Genomic DNA, 18,613 nt, shown 5'->3' with positions numbered 1-18,613 from the left:
GTTTAGTAGATATCATAGCGCAATACATTGTACGATCATCATTACCACACATATCCTTGAGCCGTCAAAGGTAGGGAGGCCATTCACACTGCGAAAAATTACAAAATTGTCAAATAAAAAACAGTTAATGTGATGGCTTACAGATATTAAAATTAATTTTCCTCCCTTACGCCCAGCTTTTTGTTGTGGTAACACGTGCCTCACAAATTTTGAATTCTAGAAATACCAATGATTATCAAAATATCAGGATCGTATGTTTTCTGATGGTGAATGTACATAGCACTCCTCTCCAGCTACGCCCTGTATTATGTAAATCCGTAACATCTTCCCTTTGTAGACCTGTTAATCGCTTGTAAATGTTATCCGAAGGTATAATCTAATGCTTAAATCAAAGAAATCGTCCCCGTTAAGCCTTCTAATCATTCTTTCCAATAATCTTGTACCTTTCAAGCCAAATTAACACAGCGGTAAACAGTTTGTTTGATAGAGAAAATGTTAGTGTTGTTGGCACAATGTTTATCGCTCGACCACGTTTTTCACCAATTATACCAAGCTTTAAACATAAATAAGCCTGACACATGGTATCCATAATCACTTTAGAGTCGAGCTACCTAAGTATGGAACTATTTTATAATATAATAAAACAAAATTCTATACTTAGCAAATGTTAGTGTTAAATTGCCCTATCAATTAACACTCAAAGTGGAAATGCTTGTCTTCAGCCATGAAATGTGACATTAAGAAGTTTCTATATCACGCCGTATCACTGTGTAGAACGGCGGGAGAGGCGAAGTGCCGTAAGTAATGGTGGCATTATCACAGCTGACTGGTCTGACAGCTATTACCAACATGTGTGTACTTCAGGCAATAAATATACTCTACACAAAACTATATCCCTAAATAATTGATAAACCGTGAAAATCTTATCCTACATACATAAAAAAAATCACCTCCTGTGTATTATACTGGCGGAGAAACCCAGTTTGTCGCGTGTCAAGTTTTCTATTCACTGTTAACCATGATAAGAGCACATGAGACCAAGCACATCGTTGTATCAACTAGAGTGCATTCATTGTCAAATGTAACTGTATATACGACAGCCTCTATTGGACAGGATGGTATTCGGTTTTATGTCGTACGCGTTCAATTGAAAGTTACGGAAAAGTAGGGTTAAAATAAAACCAAATCACCTATTGGAAATAAAATGGTTTTTTTCGGATTATAACATATAGTCATTTATAATTGCATAGGTTATTACTCCAATAAAGATGTGGGGAAATACAGAGAAAGAATTTAAGTACGTAACGTATTTGTACGAGAAATTGGATTTAAACTTCCGTGAAAGTAGAAGAAGGGAACCAGGCGTTTCGGAAGAGTAAACAGTTTTATGTCAGATCCTCAATCATCTCAATCCCAACCAAAAATTTAACGAATTATACGAAATAAATGAAGGCTCTAAATCTGATTGACCTCATATGGAAAACGATAAACCAAATTAGGTCATGAAATTTTGTTTTGATTTTATAAGTTTAACGTTCTATAAGCCAGGGTCACTTAAGGACATACCAGGTATGTTGATGGTGGAAGAAAGACAGAGTACCCGGAATAAACAAACGATCGGCGGTCAGTACCTGGCAATCGCTCAGCATAGTATCTGAACTCACAAACCAAAGATGAAAGGCTCGTGGTAAAATGCATGGACATCTTAACCACTCGGCCATCCCGACCCCCTAGGTCATAAAGTCGATCTTTAAACTTCACTTAAATGTTCATCAACCTTCGTTCCTACTAAAACTGACATATTTGTCATTATCAAAGTGATATAAGTAAACTTTAAGCAATTTTTATACAAATGTGTTTGCATTTCTTTTCCTTGTACATTCTATACAGATTGTCAACGATGGGGTACCGTATATATACGGAAGAAGAGATGTTATCCATCAACTAAAATAGCCTTTATACGAGGGACTTGTTTAAAGGTTAATAGGCGTAGTGTGGCCTTGAGTATCCGATTTAAATACACATATATCACGATACGCTATTCTGTTGACTACAGCAGATTTTGATATACTTATTTAAATATCATTTGCAATGAACATCTGATAGGTGCTAAACCATCCGAATTATCAGAAGAGCGATCACAGCTCTGTCGTGTATACCTCATAAACAAACTCACGACCGTTTTAACAGCAGCACGTGCTAGCTTAAGGTATCAGGGACTTACTTGAAATCGAGAAACATTATGGAGATTAAACTTTATAATGAATGTCAAAAACATGATATATTTAAAAAGCAAGGTAACAATATATACCTTGATTTAAAATAAAATATATAAGTTTTCATTAAAATTAAAAGAGACAATAAAATAACGAAAATAAAATAAAGGAAAAAAGATAAGCGTAATAATGAGTGGTATGACTTATGGCGATTCCTTCACTGAGTTGACTTATTTTGAATGTCAGATTATATGGAGTTGATTATTTTGAATGTCAGATTCTATGGAGTTGATTTAGATTTCGTTCTTCTATCGGGAATTAGTATCGAATGACTAGGAACAGTTGGTAATGGTGGTCTGCTTATTTGTGTTATAATGGTTACAGGGATAAATTAGAAGCAAATATGTAATGATGTTTATAATGTGAAAAAATTCTTTGAATTGAAGTTTATTTTTTTAATTATGCGCATTATTTCCCACAAAAACAAACTCATTTTTGTTGTTTCTTGTGAAACCATTTTTGTGCAGTTGAAAACACAACATTTCAAGTAGTTTTTCTCAAAATGATTAGTTATAATTGCAATATTGCTGTCATATGAATACCGAAGAACAATCTAAGCTTGGTCTCAAGGTATGTCAAGTACTTTAACACCTTAGCACGAATATACGTACAATGTACCCGGCCTACTATACCTTTTGGCCGGGTATGAAATGGTCCCTAAGTATGCTACTGGAGAACTGCCTCAGAAAATCACTCGGGCACAATTTTCTATACTTTGTTGTAGGTTATATATATTAGTTTTGTCCAAAAGAAACGTAACGACCACTCTATTTTACTACTCATAAGACGTTAAATTCATAATTTGCAGACTTGACGTATAATTTTCTTTCGGAAAGACCATCATAGCTATATGTGAAAAAATAATGTCTCGCTGTGAATTCGATATTTAATACGGTTCAGTTTATTGCCTAGTAAGTAAGTGATATAAAGGAAGTGAGATAAAATTCATTCATACGTTTTAATAATAGTTTGCATAAACATTTCTTTGCTCCACTAGCAGTGTTAGGCGCCAATTGTAGCTCTAAAGGCGACACCATTATCGGTCTAAAAGTCTTTTGAGCTACAATATTGCAGCTTTTTATATCTCACATTCAATTGGTTGCTGTATATCCAATCACTTCACCGTAACAGAATGTTTGTTACTAAAAACGGGAAAAAATATTATTCAACATGTTTTGCAATGTTTGATTTATGTTGCGTAATAAAAATGTCATGTAAACAACCTATACACATTTCAAGAGCGCAATAAACCTTATATAATGTATGGACACGATAAGATTTCATTTTGGACATAAATTAGCAACCGGCAAGTTATTCAAATAAACATTGAAGTGCTGGCCAAGTGTGAAATGTATACCGAACAAGGTACGGCACATGATAAGATATCAATTACAATATGAATTTATAGTTTGTGATTCTGTATAATGTACATGTGACGATTTCCGTTGTGCAATCAAACTATTCACAAACACACAACCTATAATGTCAAATATGTTGTTAATGGAGTCAACATGTAGTGATATTACTGATTGCTATCTGCAATACTGCAATTGCCATCTTACTTCTAAATACCTTTACGGTGAGTATATGAATCCCAATGTCTAGGGTTCTCTTTATACATCAATTCACACATCTACACATTTATACATTCAAAGCATTAAACACCAGGACCATGATGTGCAAAAAGCCGGAATTAGTTAATTTCAGTTAAAAGTTGAAAGTTAGATTTTTAGTTAAAATTAGTTACTCGGACAAAACAACTGAACGCAATGATAAATACATTTTTTGCAAACAAAGAACAAAGCGACATCTTTACCTTTACCCCGTAACTTTGAGAAATTGAAGAGAACACAAAGCCTAAGCTGACTTTAATCACATTTTTCGCCGTAAAATGTAAGGTTTTATGGAACATAAAAGCGATATTATTCACTCCAGTGAAAATATCAAAAAATAATTTTGATATTTTCACTTGCTTTTAGCCAAGCGGAATGCAACATACACAGTGACATATCATTTTGATTGTTACGTCATTAGTTAATGCGCAAAAATGACGTCATATTTTTGTGTAGAAATGTTATGCTCACAATAATACGACGTATTAATCGCAACGGCAAATAACACAAAAATGTACAATACAATGGCGGAATAACCTTTGGCGGAAATAGTAAATAGATTTATTTCTTATTTCATGATGAATACCACTAATGTCTCATCTCGTGAGGTGGAAAATAATATTGTCCCTCGTGCTTCGCATTCGTGGAAAATATCAAAGTTTCCACCTCACTCGATGAAATATAAGTGGTATATTTCAAGAAACAAGGAATATCCTCTATAATTGATTGGTCCACGATTTATGTCGTTGCATATACTGGTATTACACACTCTAAAATAATGCATTTTGCTGACATTGTTCAGTGCAATAAGAGAAACATAACAATTATAACAATTAATAATTATTGCAAAGCTTATTGAGAACGCCATCTCCACATCTCAGTGTCATAATATTCTAATGACATTTTGTCAGTAATGCTTTCATGAAGAATCAAACCATTCTTTTTTTTAAAGAATATCGTGTAGTAAAGCATGATTTCAGGTAGCATATCTTCATTTAAGCATTGAAGCGCTTCGTGTTTGTCTCTGTCCAGTTGGCATTCATATTGGCTATGAATGCCAATTGAAAGACGGTTAGTGCTTATATTTACTTATGGTTACAATTTCATGTTGAAATAACAGGGGATTATGCATCTGTAATGATTAATCATTTGTTATCGTCAAGGATGTAACAGCCCCTTGAACAGCAGTTTTTCTGGAACGAATATTAGTACCCGGCCTACTATACCTTTCAGCCGGGTACGAAATGGTCCCTATGTGTCCTAGTGGAGCACTGCCTCCGAAATTCACCTGGGCACAATTTTCTATACTTTTTTGTAGGTTTCTAGATATTTTGTGCGTATACATGCATTTATATATTATGTTTGTCTCATTCAAACATAACGACCATTCTTAATATCTATCATACCGCTCACAAGAGATCAAATTCACAATTTGGAGACTTGCCGTATCATTGTCTTCAAAAAGGGCTTTATTATACAAAAAATAATGTCCCGCTATGAATTTGATATTTCATACGGTTCAGTTTTATTGCTTTGTAGGTAAGCGATATAAATCAAGTACTATAAAATGCATACAAACCCTTTAATAATGATTTGCATGATCATTACTTCGCTCCATTAACTGTAATAGGCACCAATTGTAGCTCTAAAGACGTCATCATCATTTGTCTAAAAGCCTTTTGAGCTACAACATTTCAGCTACCGTTTTTCGTGATCACTGTCACGACAATTGAGACGTCACAATGATAATGACATCATAATAAGCAATTGAAGTTTATAGTCTATATGGCTGCAAACTGCACTTGGTAAGGTCACATTGTGGAATGTAAATATATTAAAATATCTTCTTGTTTTATTTCTCCTTCATGTTAAATGTTACAGCACACTATACTTTAACGTGAAATGCAGAAGTGGCGAAATCATGCGGTTATAATATGAAGGATACAAAAACCTATCGATATGTTGAATTCTGTATTCTCTTATGATTTTTCCTGTACAAAACGTATTACAACACATATAAGATAAAATATGTGTGAATGATGTAATAAGACTGTTTGTTAAATGTGCATTCACAATGAAATTATATTTTTCTATAATTGAACAGGTGTTTCGTATAGTTTCAAAATCCTTCTATTTCACGTCATCTTTGATAGGCATTTTAATAAAAGTTTCATTTCTCTATGCTGCTGTTATAAAACTTGCTTTTCATTTTTAACAAAACTTCAGATAGAAAGATAATGTTTGAATTATTTACCATCTACATCGTTATCTCGATTACAGTTTGTTACTAATTATAGATCCGTATATATCTTAATTGGAAACATCACTCTCCCATTTGTTATCCATACCTCTGATAATCACCAGTAAGGTCGCTATAAAGGGGAAATAACTCTTGTCACTGTTAGATTACCGGTTGGCTTTAGGTCGGAACACACCCTTGGTTGATGTGCTTGGAACGCAAGGTGGCACGCTATTGTTTTATTGTTTATGGTGACTTACATAAAATAATCATTTACAACACTAAACTTAAGTTTTCATCTATGTTAACCATAAATACAAACAGACCTGGCTCATTTTATACTTCAGTTCAACAAGGACATTCAAGTTTGTTCGGTGAAGTACTATTCAAACAAAACAATTGTTCTTTCGAATTGGTCTAAACGTAATTGTTGATATGGGCTGTTTTACATTAAGAAGTCTATATAATCTGTCACATATTTCATTTCTATGTGTAGTCTCGGAAGAATATTATTTCCATCCAATAACATGATTTAAGATGCGCTATAATGCTGTGTTAAGTGGTTAATTAAATAGTTTTAATGGTCTGGGTTTTTTTTCTATTACACATCTTTGTTCTCAAAATTAGCTATTGTGTTGACAATAACGTACTTCAATATTTTAATACATACGTCAACTTTTGATCAAGTATGATTGTATTTCAATTCCCAAATTTAATCTGCAAAAACAGAAGAAAATGCGTAATGCACCAAATTTTTCATATTGCATTTTAGAAATTATAGTTCTATGATCATTTATCAATATTTTTCTGTTATTGTGTGCTTTAAAGTGTCGTTGGTTTTTTTCTACATTGAACATTTTATTAATTTAAAGTTTCCATGTGTGACTGCTTATGGGAATATGACTACCATTTACTGGACTCTTCTCAGATGGTCTCAATTAAACAGGCGTACATGACAGATAGCACGATCGCGGTGTAAAAACATGACTCGGTGCAGCCTTTTCGCCACATGTATTACTAGAGAGCAGCTGAGTAACACATTGCTGGTACAAGTAAATCAGTTTATTGATGTTGACGTTCGGCCTACATTTCTACTGTCCATTTTTCGGTGAGAAGTGACAGGTATGGTATACCAAAGTCAGTGAAGGCTTTATCTCAGCTGTGTATATCAACGCCAGTACACAGCCTGTAATAGTGGAATTAACCAGAAACTAATTCGCTATTTATACCACATTAACGCGTAAGATATGTTCATGTAGGAATTAAGTGATGTCGAAAGATCATAAGGTCAAATTCCGCCCTTCTCTTTTAACTAGCAGCATCTCTGTTTTGTGCAAGCTTCGTCCTGTCAGCTCACAAATTTGTTATATACATCCACAAGCAACTCGTCGACGTGTTTGATCTGATGTACTGTAGTCACAAAATGAGCACGTGCTACTTAGATATTGCATTGACATATTAACCAGATAAGTCGGATCTGCTTTTTTTCGTACTCATTGGGTTGGGATTTTTATATAATTTGGTTCATCAATATATCGATTATATTAAAACCAATACAAATAGGTTTGTTTATTATAGCACTTTTTATCGTACAGATAATTTAAAAAATAAATAAGATAGAATCTATTTGAGTGGATATGGCATATATGGGTTTTGCCTGATGTCAAATCCTTTCAGTTATGGTAATAAAAGTTGTTGAAATAAAAAATGAACTATAGCTGTATAGATATTGTACAAAGGAACAAATATTCAAAACATTCAGATGAACCAGCACTTTCGAATTACTCTACATATTACACGACGCATGCATTTGAATACTGGCGTATTACAATAGGGACATATCAACAGCAGGGTAGTCACAAACATGTTTAAAATGTGAATAATGAAAGGCTTGATCATTAGTTTATCCTTATAGTAAATTGAAAAGAATAAACTAATGATATATAAAGTAATGTTATGGATCTGTACAAATTCTAAGTAATCAATCTCTGGACTCAATAATTACTTGATGTCATAAATCACCTAATTTTCGTGAAATAGCTTGAACGCTAATCCTAATATTTCACAAATAAAATATTAAAGGCCCACTACCTTTCTGAAACGGCTTTTAAATTTTAAAATGGGAATGTAAAACGAGATCGATAATTTTGTAGAGTCACAAAAGTTATGATCTTACCGTTAATGCTACACGTACCATCATCTTCTGATCAATTTAATTAAAATAAATTAGATGTTAATTTTCATAACGCGGGTCGTCTTATGTTTCCAGCCGTCGTCCTAAATACCGCCCGGTAAGTGACTATCACTTCGGCAGACAGCAAAATAGCGAATTGAATCTCTACAGTTATCATATATAAAGTACGCAGAAAATCTTGCATATGTTTGGTGTTGTTACCACATCTTAGGCCATCAATATGTATTTTCTTATGTTATTAATGTTTTTAAGAGACCTTTAAATTTTGTTCCGGAAAGGTAGCGGGTCTTTAAATAATTTAAGTATTTACGATTACGTGCAAAATACCAATGACGCGGAGTATAGTATTCCGTCATCTATGGAAGGTACCCAATGTGACGTCATAGTTTTGTGAATGAAGCTCATGTCGTTTTCTCTGAAAACTTAAACGTTAGGCCAGCTCGCAAACGTATGACGGTACAATTAATACCTACGTGTAAGGGCAGATAACTCTGAAAAATGCAAATACAGAATACGAGAACATAATGTGGTTTACCGTTACTTGGCATATAGTCATTCGCATCTACTCTATGACTATATACAATCGTTTGTTTGTAGTTATCACCGATATTCATGAACAACATTGAAAATAGCAACGCACTGGAAAAAGCTCCTCTAAACTTTAAAATTATGTAAATGTATCAGGTAAATTGATAACCAAGGATTTCCAACATGTAGGAGTTCAGGAATATTTAAAATGTATTTTGGCTTTAAGCTGGAATGCCACAGTTTTCTGTTACTGGATTGACGCACATACATAGTTGTTGTGTGACAAAAATCCCTCTTCAAGGTTCCTGGCATTTCCACAAATTCCAGAAACTAAAACAACCAGTTATCTCTGAAGGATTGGCCTATATCTGTGGCCAAGGATTAAACATTTCGAAAACACTTATCATATTTTACATTTGCATTTGTTGAGAAAAACTTACTTGGCAACATTTTATATAAATATGATTCCAGTGCAAACTCGTTAGATTCACTGGTTCTGGTTCTCCATGGAGTATGCCAACTCGCCCGCGATAAGCTATAGCTGAAATGTTTGATGGCTGTCCAACGCTGTGACCCGGATATCGTAAAAGGTACGAGGAAGTGACAAGAACCACGCGACGTTATCAGGGAAAGGAGAATTTAATTACTTCTAAAGCATGTTTAACAGATAAGAGACTGATGTTGTCAATGAAAAGATAAATGAACGTGCTTTATCTGTATCCTGTAGAAACAATCAATAATTATTCATTTGTCGTTACCTGGCATTTCGATCTTAGTGATTTTTTTACTTCTTATAAAATCTTCTACATGAAAAAAAAATTAAAAAAAAATAATTAAGCGACATTTTAATCAATTTTAACTAAACACAAACAGAATGATTAGATAATTCATCTCGTTTAGAGAAATACATCGATATTACGTAATTTTCTAGAAACGTCCTTTGCAACTCAATAACAGGTGGCATGATTGGAAGGTTCTTGTAAACCAGAAACGAAACGCTGACTATTTTTTATTCTCAAATTGAATAAGACTGTAACATAATCAATTTGCCTTAACATATCGTATTAAGTTGGAGGTTTATAAAAGCTCAGCGATTTGAAGAATATTCATGTTAGAGATATCATAATGAATTAAAATATGATCATAACCTATGACTGATAAAGAAACCCGGTGTAGTAGCATGGTTACAGTCTTATCGATATTTTGGTTTCGTTTATCAAGCATAACGTAATATTTATAACAAATGTCATATGGTTATAAAACGAATTTTGCGCCTTTGTTCTCTGCCTTCTACTTAAATTCGTACTCGACATTGCAGAGGTCATCATCATAATCAGATGAAGCAAGTTTTGGAGAGAAAACAACTGACCAATCACAAACCTATATGAATTTCTTTTGAAGATCTCAGAGAGCGTCGCCTAACTTCAAAACCATACAGTGTACCGTTATTAGATTCTTTTTATGAAGAACAAAGTACAAGTCTCCTATGTTGTCGCAGGTAAAGCCATCAGGTAAGGTATGACATTGTCTAGGGATGGATTGTGATATCAGGAATGCCTTACATGGTAATGCAACATGAGTATGTAGTACGTAAGATGATATCAAACATGCAGCATTTCTAATGAAGCTCACATAAGACAAAAAGCTTGTAGAATTTATTCTTTATTCTTACTATATCATAATTATCAAAAGACGTGAACCATCTTTTGTTTTGGTTTTCATTTATTTTGACCTTTGCCAATATTCAAACTTAAGCCATTTAAAGGCTATTAATGCTACCTAAATGCATATGGTGATTGCATGTATGCTTTGTCATTTTGAGGACGTCTTTGTTCTGTCTGCCTGTCCCCAGAACGCCCGGGTCTCTGTATCAATGGTGATGGTGGTGAATCTGAGATACAACGTCCAGATCTCCTATTTCAATCCACTTTACTTTTGAGTAAAAGATATTATATTTCGCGTCAGGGTTTTTTTCTTCACCATATTCGCGAATATACATTCGCATTTAAAAGCTCTTCCTGACAATCTGTATACATATTCTGTATTTGCATATTACTGAGTTATCTGCCAATACGAATATTGATTGTGACGTCATGTGTTTGCGAGCGTATCGTCATACCTTTCATGGAAAACGACGTGAATTAAGCCCACAAATAATGACGTCACAATGGATGTCTACCCGCAAGGGAGCTAACTCCGTAATATGCAAAGACGGAATATACGTTTATCCAATTATTTGCGAAATACTTATTATTGGTGTTACGTGAAATGTATATCTCGCGAACAAAACGGGGTTTACAGTAATTTGTCAAATAGCTTTCAGTCAATGTCCTTGAAATTCGTATTTAAAATGAAATTGTTTTAGTGGATGAATGCAATTTTCCATTATTAAACTGTTGTAAGATACGAGGCACATTGTGATATCAATGTTGAATCTTTTCTACTGCTTTAATTATATCCTTGGTATCACTCGGCTTTCCCCCGTTCGGTTTTCCCCTTAATGTAATGACAGTACTCAGTCAAACAGTCAAACAGATGATATGTTGGGTGACATTACAGGCTAGTTGTAGCCTGCCTCCTTGGCATGTTGATGTAATTTATGAGAAACGCTGTGGCAATTATTTGGGCCATAATTGTACCGATGATGCATGTTGTCTTCCGGTGACCTAGTAAACTTTTTGTCACGAGCCAAAGTCACCGCACGTGGCGCACGTAACAAATTACCTTAAAATGTTACATCTATAAAAAGGATAGTGTCACTGTTCAAACGTAATTCGATACAAACGATCGATATCAAGACCCTTTTGAGATAATAAATTTGAGGACAAAACCATCATGTATGATATGATTCTGTATAATCAATATTTCTCATAAAAATATCTGTGCCAGGCAAAAAGCTCACATTCATTATTAAAATGTCAAATGTGATGGTATTTGTGTAACATCGAAATAAAAAAAAAAAATTAAAAAAAAAAAACACGCAAAAAAAAACAACAAAAAACAAAAAACAAAAAAAAAACAAAAAAAAACTTCCCGTTATTATTATTATATATATTTTTTTTAATTTATGTCCCTTAATTGCTGTAATTGCACAAATGAGAAAAAAATCTCTCCTATGATTATGGATGTGTATACATTGTATCTGTGACCTTTTGCGTATAACACACGGATTATCTAAAACATATCCTTGTTGTTTTCGGAATTGCACTTTTATTAGAGACAACCGGGGAATGGAAAAATACAGCTGTTTATGAATACCTCTGATTTATATCTTTTGTAAGATTCTCTAATTGTAGTTATAAGAACGCGATCGTTATCAAACTGATTTAAGTAATAATTATGCTTTACAATAAGGGTTGCTTTCTTACCGTAAATAAAACGATTTTATTTTTCAAATTAATCGCTAAAAATTTGACAAATAATAAATTCCACGTGTAAATCATTGTTACAATGACGGTTGTTTTTGCTGTATTGCCGCGTCATGTAGTGATTGTCAATTACCACGCGATAATTGGGAGGACGCCGCGAAACGAAGAGGACCCGCGTTATGGAAATTCACATTTCATTCATCTATTTAAAAATGCTGTTGAAATAATGACTAGTGTAGTATTATCAGAAAACTAATAACTCTTGACACTCAACAAAATTATCTATGTTTTACAGTTACATTTTGATACATACATTGTATAGCGTAGTTTCCGTTTAGGTATATACCTTTAAGGTACGGTTGCCATTTTCATATTTTTTTCTTCGACCTGACAGCTGAATGGTGAACATTTTACTTAATTTTTTCTATTACATTTTATTGCCTTATTATTATTTTAAAATGCAAATGCATACAAATATAGGTTTATGTATTCCGCTACATGTTTTCAGTCATATGTCATCTATTTATACCACATCTAATGCTAATTTCGATCTGTATTTCTCATTACTAAAAAAAACAATCCAAAACGTCTCTAGTTATCGTTGTTGACCATTCTAGAACAATCAATCTTGCGGGAGTAGCCTCCCTTGAACAAAATCCATATCTTTTCACGTAATGGTCTGAAAATGTTCGAATTTCGAATACAAATTAAATCTGATGCTAAAAATCAGTTTTGAACTAAGAATATTTCCCTCTCTTTTAGTTATTGGTTATATGCCCAACATTGCATACACGTATCAAGCATTGGAACATTTATTAACTTAACTCATAACGCTGTATTTAAGACTTTTTCTGGCTGTGATACAAGGTCGAGGCTGTATCTTCTGTCAAGCGTTCCAGAATCCTTCAAGTCTGACGTCATTTCCGGTAATTTTGTATTGCCATGGTTTTTTTGTTTGTTTCTTAGAAACCAATATTTGACAAATAGTGGTTCAGAAAGAACTATTATGGTAGCGAGACATGACATACCGCCCAGGAACCAGAAGGAGGCATCCCATGTTCCAGTGGCGTCTTCAATCCAGCCTGTCAAAAAAGGGTCTTCTTTTAAATCGAAATATACATGTATATGATAGAAACATTTACCAAAATGTAGCAATACATAGAAAATCGACAATTATAATGATAGATTGATCGGGTACTTTGCAAATATACGATCAGCGTTTCTTAGGTATTGCTCATTAACCTTGGGTATACTTACCTGCTATAGGTTGACAAAGGACGGCACCAAAAGATAAACATAAACACATCAGGCCAAACCCACTCGTCAGATCTGTGAGAGGAATACACTGCAGCAAGACTACCGCCATTAAAGTGAAATAACTTCCGGGAAAAATACCGACGATCCCAGCATACACCGCTAGTGCAATAAAGTTGTCAAACAGCGGTACAGCGAGAGTTGCTACAGCACTCACCACAAACGTTATAAGGAGAAGCTTCTTCACACTCACTACTTTGGTATCTATTATCCACCCGAAGAACAGTTTGCTGATGATCTCCATTCCTCCTGTTATCGACAGAGCGATGACGACCTTCTGTTTGCCCAACCCTAGCGATATAATGTGTGCTGAAAGTGCAGTGAAGACTCCAATATACGCAAACGTATTTACAGTGTAAGCCATGGCGTACATAGCGAATCTCTGATTTCGAAACAAGGAAAAATTAAATAAGTTTGAAATCGATAACGTTGGACGAATCTTCGCGTTTTCCTTTTCGACTTTTGTTTCGGTGTTTTCCAACAATCTCTCCGTGTTTGTGTTGTCGTCTCTATGACTTCCCTTTCCTTCATGGATCTCGTTCATTACGGCGTTTGTTGTTGATTGTCGAACCTTGTTGATAATTTGAGAAGGTTGTCGAAGAAGCAGAGCGAAGACACAATTGTTGGTTAACAGTCCTCCAATGATCATGAGTGCCCCATGGATGCCATATCTGTCTATAAGGAACCTGTATAAATATGGAAACATGAAGCTGCCAAGTCCAGCTGTAGAAATCATGATGCTATTGGCCAAAGCCCGTCTCTTCTCAAAGTAAAAGCTGACGATTGTATTAGCCGGAGTAAAAGCCAATCCTCCACCAACACCTTGAATACAAAAGGGTTTTAAATCGGGAAAGATGTATAAGCAAATGTATAATAATATTAAATGTAACTCGATTTCATAACAAATGTTAAAATAAATAGGTAGAATTTGTTTATTGATATTTTATTTCTTTTGTTGACATACATGAGAACCGTAGGTTTTAAAAAATGCAAAGATCACATGAATAACATCGTAAACAGTTTTCCACCTTCGAAATTGATACGTGATGTGTTCCAGTACTTTAAAATCCATTATAATTAAGCTACATGCACGGAAGAAGAGAAGGACCCATTGATGAATCACTTCTCATTGTAAAGTTATTTAGAAGTGTACATACCGGCAATTAAGCCAATAGTTATATAGTTAAGCTCCATAGAAGGCATAAAAGAGCTTATGAAGACCCCAATCCCATTCAATAGACCACCTAAAAATACCACTCGCCGGAAGGTGAATACTTCAGAAAGACGGTTAGCTAAAGGGCCTGAAAAAGACGGAAACATACTATTAATAGAAAAGAAGAAAGACAATCGCTTAAAAGAATATGTTGCCGATTCTACGCAAAACTGGTCCAACGTTTGTTTGGAAGACATTTCCAATATCATTTTTTGCGATGTTACTTTGTGACACCACCTTAAATTTTAGTTTCATACTAATTTGCCATGTTTTGTCAAGTATTATATTTCCGTTTCATTAGTTGTTGAATTGAAAATTACTATGCCACCCTCTGTGAAGATTTGCCTTATTCATTCAATATGTTTGTTGAGGTGTGTATATACATATCTGAATATTAATGAAAATGCGATTACATGTAATACTATCGGAAGCATATATAGACCTCCTGTCATAACACAGGATAATGTTAGATTACTCATACAAACTTTGAAACAATGTAAATGATAAAGGGGGCGTTATTTCGGAAACAATCAATGTTATTTCGATAATAGATATTTCATATTTTTATTTCATTTTTCTACAAATCGGGATACGCAATGATACCACTTAAAATTTCGGTTTATATACCTTAAAAGTCTATCAAAGGACCGCGTCTACTGCATGTGTTATGTATGTATATAGTTAGTGTGTTAAGGGAGGTTACGAGGGGTACCTAAGAACACATCTCATCCGTCAAATTACCATTCAAAGCAGTTTCATCATTCCCTACGCATTGTGATGCAATAGTTCGACTGTTTTGTTGATATGTAATATGCAGCCTTCAGCATGCTTGAAACGTATACAAACATGTATATGTTGCTTCCTTACCCATAGCGAAAAATAAAAATGAATTGACGCTCCCTATCCAAGCTGTATTTCCGGATCCGGTGCCGTAGTACAAGAGAAATTCTGTGTAGAGAACGCTATACGCCTTTGCAGTCCCACCCAGGAGCATATATATACCGGATGAAGCTTGAAAAGGAAATTCAACATAGTCAACGTGGATAAATCTTGCCTGTCAATCTGAATGAAATAACAACAAAATCAGAAAAGTTTCCTGCGTTGTTTTGTTTGCACAGAGTCTAGTTTTAGTTAAACAAAAGTCATTTTGGTTATTGCTATATTCATGAGGCATCGATACTGGAATTATTGATATCGAGAGTAAAACGATACTCATGATATAATACCCGAATACCAGGCATTGACACTGTTACCTGGTACTCGTACTGCTATAACGGTGTTTTTATTCAAGCATTGCCTGGAACCGTGGGGTTTTAAAATCCATTTCAATTCATTCTGCTTAAATATGATTGTTTATATTAAGAAAACATATAATGTTGAATTGATGGAGAACCATAAATTCGCTTAAAACATACCAATGAGGACAATCCATGAATACCCAGAATCTAAAGTTGTGTCTTTGTTTGGTTGTGGAGAGGACATTTTTACAGTCTCACGGAATCAATTCACGTCACTGAAACAGAATCACGTGGTATATTTGTAGACAACTTGAAATTAAACGATCATTTAAAAAAAACTTCTGCATGATACATCATTATTGCATGAATATTGTTTGAAAATCTCTCGTTTGACTCTTTCTCTCCAGGACTTTTCGTGGTTATAAACAACTATGGAAATCCTCAACCAATGTCAATTAACAATGACATTCTTAACCGTCAACTGACTTACCTGTTGTTTATTGCATGTAGCTGAAACACAGACAAAGACATACCTACAGACTGTTGATGATAGTGATCAGAATGGATATATATTCATTCCAATGCTTTTTCCATTATAAAATAGTTATTATCATAACTTGCGATTATTGAAGTTCTAGATAATTAAGATATGCATTACCTGCTGTGTTGGTGTAAGTGAAATGTCTGATTGTATACTGGCTTATGATTAAAAACTGAATTATGCCGAGATGGTCATTGATATGGATGATCACTTAATGCTCAACTTTCACGTTAGTACCATGCTTTAGTAGTGACCCAGATGTGAATTTGTAATCCACATTTTATAACTAATGACCACCAATTTATGCTAAAGCACGATTTCCCATTTCAACATCACCCCATGATCATAATATCGATATGCTGATTATATACACATATTCGTTTTTTACCAAGACTTCACCTATTTCATCATGTTTGTGAAAATAATATTAGGAGCATTGTAACTGCAAGGTTGACTGGCATTACCTCAAGGCCGGTTGTACTTGTAGAGATAGCAAGAAATAAGATAGCTGTGCTGTAGAGAACTCTGTCTTACGAAATTTTTGACATGGCGATTTATCAAAATAAAATAAAACAAAATAGGGTCAATAGGATGGCGTTCCGTTTAAAACAATTGCGTTCATTTGTATGCTAACGGATAAGTCTTATATCTGAACATAAGAAGCTCTTTCAATTTGTTAAAGTTATAGCGACTTTTTATTCGTTTTAATTAACCCAGTTTTAAAGCCGTCCATCGATGGTTTGGGTTTCAGATAATTCTTGTATCGCAGTCTCCCAAAACACACGAGCACGTAACACACCGCATACATGGTAAGCCATCCTTAAATGACCCTAGCTGTTATTAGGACAATAATTTAATCAATCAAACAAACAAACTCAGATAATTCGTTATCTATAGATATGTCTTCTAAATAGTGAAATCACCATATACACATGAACGCACTGATTTATATGATAAACTTTGAAAATAAGCTTTTCAAAACATTCAAACTCCAACGAAATCGAATATGTGTGCTAAGGTTTTTTGTATTTATCGTTATCAAACTTAAATTTTAGGGAGTTAGAATTGTACCTACTGCCCCATTGCATGATCGTAAATGGCGACTAAATTTGGGATATAATCTTTAAATTCTACTCTTCCTCTACCTTGACCCGCCTCACACAAATTGAGACTTCGCCCTAGTAAGGGAGGCTCTGGGGTCTGTCCCCTGCCGAGAATCAACATAGTCTTTATTCTGTGGTAGTTTCAGCTGCTGCTTAGAGCTTAGCATAAATAGAGAGGGACGACTGATTTGCCCATTGCTAGTATAATGTGATAGGATGGTGTGTGTTGTTTGGTATTTTTGTCGACATGCTTCACTGAGATAGCACTATCACAAGGACATTAATTCCGATATTACAAAGACACACACAATCGGAGTACGCCCAAGCCTCCGGAAATTCCGCTAATACAAGGTCACACAATTTGAGTATACCCCAGCCTCCCAAAACATACGTAACGCAATGCAGTGGATGGCGTCCTTATATGACTTCAGATGTTAATAGGACGTTAAGGCCGATAAACTAACCAACAAAATTTTACGTTTGTCAACTCATCTGCCTTTGAACGTAAATGCTAAGTGAGGCCGAAAAAATGGACGAAACACTGAACACCTTTATGCATGTGCTAATCAATCGTTTGTTCTACAATATCCAACATGGTTCAGTCAACATTATAGATATCTATTATTTGTATTTTGTTGCTATCGAATTGTGTTAAAAATCATATAAAGAACATTCACAGTGGCAGAGGGGCAGGGCATGTTAACGATGGAAGGGAGATCACTCTTATAAAACTCATGACAAGCTCAACTGGAAAATAATTTCTAATAACAATTTGATATTGAATAAAAATTAAACTTCCCCGATTGTTTACATTATGCGAATAATTAGGAAGATGCGGAGAGAGTCTTGTAATATAATGGGGGAAAATCAAAATGCGAAAAGTCAGTATTTCAAATTTACTTATATGTTGAATGATGTGTATTTTATGACTTAATATTGGAAATTACATTTTAATATATGAATTGCATGTATGGATACACGTGTGT

The 18,613-nt window shown here is 34.4% G+C and overlaps 1 protein-coding gene across 2 annotated transcripts; it reads right to left on the bottom strand.

Moving 5' to 3' along the window:
* Nucleotides 1-9,464: 9,464 nt before the first annotated feature.
* LOC138314844 (monocarboxylate transporter 12-B-like) lies at nt 9,465-16,729 on the bottom strand. 2 transcript variants are annotated; one of them, XM_069255427.1, is made up of 7 exons: nt 16,642-16,729; nt 16,474-16,493; nt 16,161-16,258; nt 15,613-15,756; nt 14,690-14,833; nt 13,476-14,354; nt 9,465-13,300 (listed from the first exon to the last, which is right to left on the bottom strand). In XM_069255427.1, exons 3-7 carry the CDS (start codon nt 16,225-16,227, stop codon nt 13,044-13,046), a joined length of 1,491 nt encoding a protein of 496 aa, XP_069111528.1. In that variant the 5' UTR covers nt 16,228-16,258; nt 16,474-16,493; nt 16,642-16,729; the 3' UTR covers nt 9,465-13,043. The 2 variants fall into 2 exon arrangements, with proteins under 2 accessions (XP_069111528.1, XP_069111529.1); XM_069255428.1 differs by lacking the exon at nt 16,474-16,493.
* Nucleotides 16,730-18,613: the final 1,884 nt, after the last annotated feature.

The sequence above is a fragment of the Argopecten irradians genome, chromosome 2 (assembly GCF_041381155.1).
Source record: "Argopecten irradians isolate NY chromosome 2, Ai_NY, whole genome shotgun sequence".
Classification (NCBI taxonomy): Eukaryota; Metazoa; Mollusca; class Bivalvia; order Pectinida; family Pectinidae; genus Argopecten; species Argopecten irradians.
This window is presented reverse-complemented; position numbering and strand designations above follow the sequence as displayed.